At 38.4% G+C, this 8,272-nt stretch overlaps 1 protein-coding gene and 1 non-coding gene across 3 annotated transcripts in view; one reads left to right on the plus strand and one right to left on the minus strand.

The window, feature by feature from the left end:
* ALDH6A1 (aldehyde dehydrogenase 6 family member A1) overlaps positions 1 to 7,213 on the minus strand; it is an 18,367-nt gene extending 11,154 nt beyond the window's left edge. Inside the window, exons 1-2 of one of the 2 annotated variants that reach the window (XM_017741663.1) lie at positions 7,174 to 7,213; positions 6,822 to 6,826 (exon numbers count right to left, since the gene is read on the minus strand). In XM_017741663.1, coding sequence (XP_017597152.1) covers positions 6,822 to 6,826; positions 7,174 to 7,195 — 27 coding nt within the window. In that variant the 5' untranslated portion in view covers positions 7,196 to 7,213. The remainder of the gene's footprint in view (positions 1 to 6,821; positions 6,827 to 7,173) is intronic. The other variant, XM_008639599.2, reaches the window with a different exon arrangement.
* Positions 1,679 to 4,759, plus strand: LOC103621023. The gene is made up of 2 exons (XR_001864405.1): positions 1,679 to 1,763; positions 1,838 to 4,759. It is a non-coding gene; the product is annotated as an uncharacterized LOC103621023 (transcript).
* Positions 7,214 to 8,272: the final 1,059 nt, after the last annotated feature.

The raw sequence follows: 8,272 nt of genomic DNA on the forward strand, positions 1-8,272 counted from the left end.
CCGGCGGGGCGCGGCCCCGCCGGGGCCGGGCGGGGGGGCGGTGCTGCCCGCAGAAGCACGAAGCCCCCGCCAACCTCCGCTTTCTCTTCCCAGTGCCCGGGGTTGCCGAGTTCGCCGCCTCCTTCAAAAGCGTGAGTGAGCGCTGCTTTGCCTTTCGCGTTTCCGCCTTCCGTGTGATGGTAGACCTGCGGGTTCTCTTGCGGGCTTTACATCTTCGTTCTATGAACCGTATCTCAGTTATAACTCCAGTATATACTACAATAAACCTTTTGGTTTTAATGTTTTTTTTATATATGTGTTTCTTTTTTATACCTTATGCAGTTTACTGTGAATGAGAATTATACTTTGGAAGAAATAAAAGGTTTTGAACTTCAGAAAATCCTATTTTTCATACTGATTTTTGGCTTGTGGATGGTAGTATGCTGTTTTTAACTCTAAAATGTCCAGGAAAAAACAAGATTAAACATGAAAGTATCTTAATGGAGCACACTCATGTTTTTGCTGTCAGTGTAACTTGATTTCAATACAGATCGTACTTCATGATACAATTCTAAAAATAGGCTTTTCTGAATATGAACTTTTTATTTTTTTTATAACAGCCCATTACAAGTTCTCCTCCCAAGTGGATGGCTGAATTAGAAAATGATGATATTGATATGTTGAAGGGTGAGTATGAGTATTGCGGGCATGAATTGAGGTTGCCAAAGCAGATGGAAATTCAGTACTTACTTAAGAGGCTTAAAACACTTGTTCTTTAAATGTTCTGGTGGTGGCCCTGTGGCCTGAGATCTCTAGCCATCATATCTGCAGAATCTCCAACTCAGAAGTCTTTTTATCTTGTTAATGATAGACATTTTCATTAAACCGGTTATTGCCAAGAGCCTATCCAGGTGTCAGTGGCAGGCTGATTTTTCAAAACAAGCAGTGTAACATTGTATATATTTCAGTCACCTCAGTTAGCCATTTTTATCACTGTATTAGTATAGGGAGTGTCTCCTGTGTTTTGAGAAGTAGCATGAATTTTTTGGAGGAGCTCGGCTGATCAGTTGGTGAGTAGCTTAGACTTGTTGATTGACTTGTTCAAAGATGCTCTATGTGGGTGTCTTCCGTCACAGATCCAGGAGCTCTAATGCAATGGTGAGGCTGTATAGGCAAGTTACAGAAGGATTAGCTAGCATGTCCACTTTTTTTATGTTGCAGCTGTTAGTTTGCAGTAAACATCCTTCAGCATGCTCTGCCTCTCATGAATTCCACATGGTGATGTGTGATTGTGTCACAGTGATGTCACAGTTACAAAGTGAAAGTGAGATGGATTAACTCTGACTTGCTGCAAGAAATGTGCTTAACCTTAGATTATTAATGTAAAATAAGTCCATTCCCTTGCATACTTTTTAATAGCTTGTTCATGTTGCAATGTGAACTTAAAAGAACTTCCAAAGTATGGGTCAAATTACTCTTTGCAATGATGGCAAATTAAAGCATGAACTGGAATCATGGCTGTCTTTCTCCTTATGTTAAAATTAGGAATGGAGTCAGCTTGAATTTGAACATACGCTGTTCACTGAAATAGATCCTGACAGAAGTATAGCTTGAAAGTCCTCTGTGAAGTACTAAACAGGTGAACTGTCACTGGAGGACTACAGACAGTGTTAAAATTCACCTTCTTCTCTCTTTTTAAGAGCTGGGGAGCCTCACTACAGCTAACCTGATGGAAAAAGTTCGTGGCCTGCAGAACCTGGCTTATCAGCTGGGACTGGATGAATGTAAGTGCTGTACACAGATGTGACTAACTACACTGCAAATCTTTCCACTAAAGCATGTGCTTGTGCATTTGTAGCTGGAAAAGTGTGTTGGCAGATTTGGCAAGTGTTTGACAGTTGGTGACCTCCTGCACCAAGATGAAAGAACGAGCTTACATCTCCAACTTACAGCCTACCTGCGTGGGGGAAGCATGTATGCCAGTCTGGTGTTGCACAGTGGCAACAGGCTTCTGTTCCTGAGTTTAATGTTGTCTTACGTAAATCAGGTTACTTTGCTTAATTTCCCACTCAGATACTAAACCTGTTTCTCAGAATACTTGTGGCAGTACTTCTCTCAAATTTCATGCACTGCTGCCACAGTGAAACTTGCACTTGTGTATAGGATTCTCCTGTCACTTTGTGTTCATACTGTTTTCTGCTTCTGTAGCTGTTACTTTTTCTACACTCAGTTGTGGCGGGAGGTGATGTCATTGAGTCATAAAGTTGACCTTCATCCCAATTGCAAACAGCCAACTCTTACTGTGGTTTTTTGAAGAAAGAGTTCCTTTCATTGTGTCGTTTAGGACTCTCTTGTTAACAGGTTGCCAGCTTTGAGGATTTCAAAAGTATTGTGGAGTTGTTTTTAATGCTACCCATACATACCAACACATTTATTTTTTTTCTGTTTAGTTTTGCTTGAACAGAGACCTTGGTTGCAATTACTCTTGGGCTACACAAAGCACCAAAAATTTTAAGTCTTTCAACCTTCCTTTCAGTGGATAACACAGTAATAAAGCTTTAGAGTCTTTCTGACTGCAAACTTAGGATAGCCTAATGCATTCTTAATAACAAATCATTGCGCTTGTTTTAACATACCAAGTTTATTTTACTTTCAGTGCTAGCATCTCTTAAGACTGTGTAAAGCATTTGGTGGAGTAAAAGTTAAAGTATAACAGTGTAAAACTGAGTCAAATGCAAAGATTGGCTGATGATTGGCTTTCTTAGTCAAGTTGTCAGCTCTGATGTCAGATCATGTTGTTCTGCTAAATGGACTTTAAGCAGAGCCTGAGTTGCAGTAAAGCTAGGGAGGTGTTTGTTTCCTTATTGCACGTGCAATAATTGTTGCATCTGTTTCCATTTATTTTTACTGAGAACAAGTGCATATGTAAAGAAGACAAAGTGAGGGAAAATTGAAATATGTGAGGCTCAACAGTTATAACTTAAGTCTTGAATTTTCAAGCTTTATGAAAGGTTTCCATACTTGTAACTTCTTGTCACTGAAGACAGTTTTTCTTTACACTGTAATCCATTGAATACTTTTTGTGTCATAATATACATTTATCTTTGGAAAATTTTTACCAAAAATTAGTCACAGAATTTGAACAGAAGCTGCTCAGGACTGTTTTTCCCAATACTGTCTTTAGGTTATTTTCTCTTACCGACTTGGATAAGTGAGAGAACAAGAAAAAAAATCCAAAAGATCTGTTGGTTAAAGTTAAGGGAACTGTGGATTTGTCTTGGAGGTATTGGATGTGGTTATATCTTTGAGTATTGAAGTTTAGTAGTCCCCTCTTGACTTGGCTGGTTAATTGAAACTGGCTGTCAAAAGCAGGACGAAACCCGCTGCTGATCAGTCTCCTCTAGATGGCAGCATGAGGCTTCCCACTGAAGTCTTGCTGCTTTTCGTTTCATAAAACTCTTGACATTTCAGTCATGGTTTGAAGCTGTTCTTGCCAAGATTGTTTTTTGTGATGTATTTTCTCTTCAGAATGTGCACTGTCTTTTTTTATTTAGAGATAAAAATTGGATAGATATAGATATTTATTATGTATTAGATAGATATAGATATTTATTATGTATTTTCAGGTGTTTCATCGGTGCTGAGTATGAAAGATAATTCTGCTTCATTGTATTAGCAACTTACGTTCCCTTACAACTCTTCTAGATCCCACCTCAAATCCTTTATATTTTCAAAGACTTTTATTTTCATCCAAGTTATTAATAAAATGCTGTGCAGGACCAGGGTGATTCCTGCAGCACTCCATGAAAAATGTATCTATTGAGTGACACTGCAATCATGTTGTGAGATGTGTTATTGCTATACCCTGTTCACAACATACTTTACGTCAATTTTGTATTAGAATTCATTAGGCAAAGTGCTGTGGGACTGGGTACCTTTTGAAAAGTTTATTTATTGAGGTACTATTGCAACAATAGCATTGAAATCTGAATAATTGATTTGACATGATGTAGTTTGATAAATTAATAATTGCTGGATTATATGCCTTGTTTCTTGAATTCGTATGAACTCTCTTAGTATTTTGTCTATGTAAGTGAGCTTTCTTGACAAGTTTGGAAGAGGTGTATTGAATGTTTTGTCCATCTTCCTGGGACATCTGGATGGCTTTCATTTAGGAACAACTGAATACTGTTATCTGAATTCCACATTTTTATTATCTACAATTCCAGCTGTCCCTAACTTTTTGGCCATGGATTTCTCAGTTCCTCTTTTGGTTGTGCACTTTTCACAGATTTCCTTTCTCTACAACTAACTTCCTCCCCTCTTTTTCCCATAGGGTTACCTTTACTTTCTGTAACCCTGGCTAGTTTGTTGACTGCCCATGCTTCTCTGAATCAATTTAGTTTGTCAACTTATAATTTAGCTTTTCTTTCCAGCTTGTTCTTCCTGGCATGCTAGTAGGTGGATTCTTGCTCAGAATATTCCTTGAAGAATATTCTTTCCCTCCTTGGCACAGAATTCACATCAAAGGATGACTTTCCTTGAATGAAACAGGATTTTTGTAGCATGAATTTTTTTTAATGTGTTTTTTTTTGTTTGTTTGGGGTTTTTTTGGTTTTTTTTAGTTTTTACTTTCCTCTTAAAGGATAGACTATCCTTTGGTCTCTTTTGTGTATTTATTCTTTGCTAAAAGGTGATTCTGGAGTTCTCTAGAAACTTCCAGGATCAGGACCTTGTTTCAATAAAGTCTTTTAAAAATAAATTATTTTTCAGCACTTCTTCTCAGGTTTCATCTTGTGTTTCCTTGCCTGCTTTTTAAGCTCTGTAAAATTCTACCTCATCCTTTTGCTTGTAGCTGCTTTCCTCTTTTTGCTTTGGTTCTTAGAATCACAGAAACATTTAGGCTGGAAAAGACCTCCAAGATCATGAAGTCCAACCTTGTTGTATTAGAGCTTCTATTTTCCTTCTGTTAATGAATTATTTTATTGGTTAGAATAATTGAAACCATTTTTAGTTTTGAAAGTCCTGCTTTGTGTCAATTTTACTCTTCCCGTTAACGTGGGTGTTTTAAGGGAGGAGGAGTTGGGCTCAATGAATACAGTGACTTCTAGTTGTTCATGTAGTTAGGGTGACTTTGGGAGGCATAGTAGCTCTTCTGAATGTGAGCTGCAGCCACTCAGTGAGTCTCATTTCTGAGTTTGGGGGGAAAAAAGTATAAAAGCCTTGTTATGAGCTTTCTTCCTCCCCTTTGTGTCCCTTAATTTTTCCACTTGCAAGCTTTGCTTGGAATGGAGTAGTGAGCACTGCAGAGTGAGCAGACCCAGTGAATGTGGCAAGCAAGAGGGAAATAGTTCTTTTTTGGGAACTCAGTCACAGACCCTGACTCAGTGTTTGTGGCCCACAAAGCAGCAAGTTTCAAAACACTTAATGTAAATAACTGCAAATTTAGATGTTGAAAGCATCTAAACATAAATTTACATCTAGATGTGAATTTAATGTAAAAAACTGCAAGCTCTGTTTTTGCACTGTATGACCCATTGCACCTTTTGGAGCCTCTGAGTCAAAGCTGACTTTAGAAGAATGTTGAAGTCTTGGTTTCATGAACTGGGAGCTCTGAGAAGTCCATGCATTTAAAGATATACCCTGTCATCCTTTGGGATATATGCATACAGAGAGATGCATCTGAGAAGTACATATACAGAAAAAAATGTTTTTCTTATAAAAAACTAAAAGTTTAGTTTTTTCCAAACTTCCAAAAAAAACCCTTATGTATAAAAGTAACCGATATGTAGGGTGGGAAAATGGGAAAAGCACTAAGTCACTGAAGGAATGTGGTTGTCCAGGGACTTTGAAGGCCCTGCTATTGTTTCCCTGCAAATCTCTGATATTTTTTTAGATAACACCTGCTATACTTGTTCAGAAGTCCTGAAATGTAAATATTTATAGCTGGTATCACAGCCATGTTTATGAAATCTCACTGATGCCAGAGAGGTTATCTGGCTACTATGGTATCACAGTACAGCTTCAGTGATACTGTCAGTGCAAGACTTCCTGCAAAGTCTGTTATTTTGAAGCCCCAATATCTTTGTGAAGGTAATGGTGCCTTGGTGTTGTGTGTGCTTTAAATATTAGAAAATGTGAGATAACTGACCAAACAGATATTAATATAATTTATAATTTCCCTGTCAGTAATTTTTGCTAGTCTAATCTCTTGTGTTCGATTAAATTTTTATTTGGAGTTAAAGCTAGTTTGTGATTTCTTGCTGTAAAATTAGGAATGACTGTATTATCCAATGTCAAATCCTCATACTCTTTCAGGAGCAATGAGACAGTTCCTAAACATGCTCAACCAAGTCTCCTTATTTTTAGTTTCCCATGGTTTTGTGCATTCTGGCTTTCACTAGGTTCTAGCAACTTTGCTCCTATTTTCTTGGTAACGCTGATTTATTTTCCATATATGTTCAAGCAAATTAAGTACCAAGGGTGCAGTGGAAGAGCTGTTTAATCAAGGGCCCACAGATTAGACCTGGATGACCTGGGAGATTGCAGGTGAACAGCAAAAGGTTGGTCATCTTGTAGCACCAGACTGATAGAGGAAAAGCCAGCCCAGGTTTAGTCAGTGAGTGATGGTTTTCTTTCCTGTGAAGAATAAGTAAATGGCTAGGGTTTTTTGGTCTGGAGAGAAACAGCTGATGTAGTATGTGAAAAAGATCTGTAAAACATTAATGCAGAGGAAGTGTGAATGGGGAATGACTCTTCACTGTTTCTTATAGTGCAGGAGCCAGAGAGAATGAAAGAGACATGAATAGATGCTTGTGTTGTGCATTAAAGTCAGAACACACCACCACTGGAGCTTGTGGGCATGGAATGTCTCACTATCCCAATAATGAGATAAATTATTGGAAGATAAATCCTTCAAGGGTGTCTGACTGCTGAGAAGTCCCCAGTGGCTTGGATACCTTGGGGATGCAGAAAGCAGAGAGAGAGATTACTATGCAGGTATAGCTATTATACTCTTCTGTAAGTGTTTGCCATTGGCATGTGAGTCAGGGTGGTGGGTTGGAAAGACCTTTCATTTGACAATGGATATTTTTGTTTATTTATTTTAGTAATAGGCTAAACTGCCTGGTAGTTAAGCAACCACTACCAGAAGTCACTGAGGGGTCCCTGTAATGGACGGACTCTTCCAGAGACAGGAAGAGATGGATGGGCACATGAATGAGGAACAACTACCTTGCTCCCAAGTTAAACTGTCCTTGGTTGTGAATTGTAGTCCTCAGCAGCCTCTGAGATTTCTGGAAAATCATAAAGGAGTCCTTCTGAACTCCAAGCTATGTACAGATCACTACTTTTCCTTAGATTGGTAGTCTTCAGTTTTTCATTTCTCATTTCAGATAAATGCTGTCTGTTGTGATCTCTTGCTTGCAAGTTCAGCTTTTTTTGGAAGTTTGGAGGGGCAGAGCAGTTCATCAGGATTTAACTGTAGCATATTTTGAACATACACCCTTAGTTCTGCCAGTGATCCTTGCACGCTACTCTTGTGATTGAGTTTTGGGTGGTGTTTATTTTTTTTACCTCATTTAGATGCTGATCATTGGTAGGATATGCTTAAATTGGGCTCCATCCTTGGTGGACTGACTTTATCTATTAAACTACAAGACAGGGCATGACAGTTGCTACACTTGAACTTTGTGTATACAAAGTTGCTGAATTAGAATTAAAATGAGGAAAGGAAGGAAGATAATGTATCATTTTACTGAAACGTCTTTTTCCTTTTGTGGAATGGATTGTCTTTCCTAGGAGTGTTTCCATGTAGCATGAACATGCAGCAGCCTTTTTAGGCTCCATGCAAAACACCTGGCCTTTATACCCCAACAGGCTTCTATCAATGATGTAATTGATCAGATAAAAATATCCTCTGATCATAACCACTTTTTCTTTAGTCCTGGCAACACAAAGGCTTTTTAAGCTCAGAAGCCTTACTTTACATTTGTGAACATGGCCTCACTTCTGCGTTACAGTTGCCTGGTGCTCTTTCTGGTGTGGATGTACAGTTGTTTGCAACAAAATGTTTCAGGTTTTTACATTTGTAGGAAACCAACATATGAACAGATGTGTAAGTAAAGGGTTCTTTAATATGTCTCATGACATCTTCTGAAATCTCTTGTTGGTCCATTTTAGTAAAAGCTGTATGTCCACTCTCTGTAGTCTGGAGAGTTGCGTGGAAAAGTGAATTGGACTGTTACAGTTTCTTACTAGTCAAAATGAGGTTTTGGAACTGTGTAGAAAAACA

Source organism: Corvus brachyrhynchos, unplaced genomic scaffold (genome assembly GCF_000691975.1).
Source record: "Corvus brachyrhynchos isolate BGI_N302 unplaced genomic scaffold, ASM69197v1 scaffold115, whole genome shotgun sequence".
NCBI classification, from domain to species: domain Eukaryota; kingdom Metazoa; phylum Chordata; class Aves; order Passeriformes; family Corvidae; genus Corvus; species Corvus brachyrhynchos.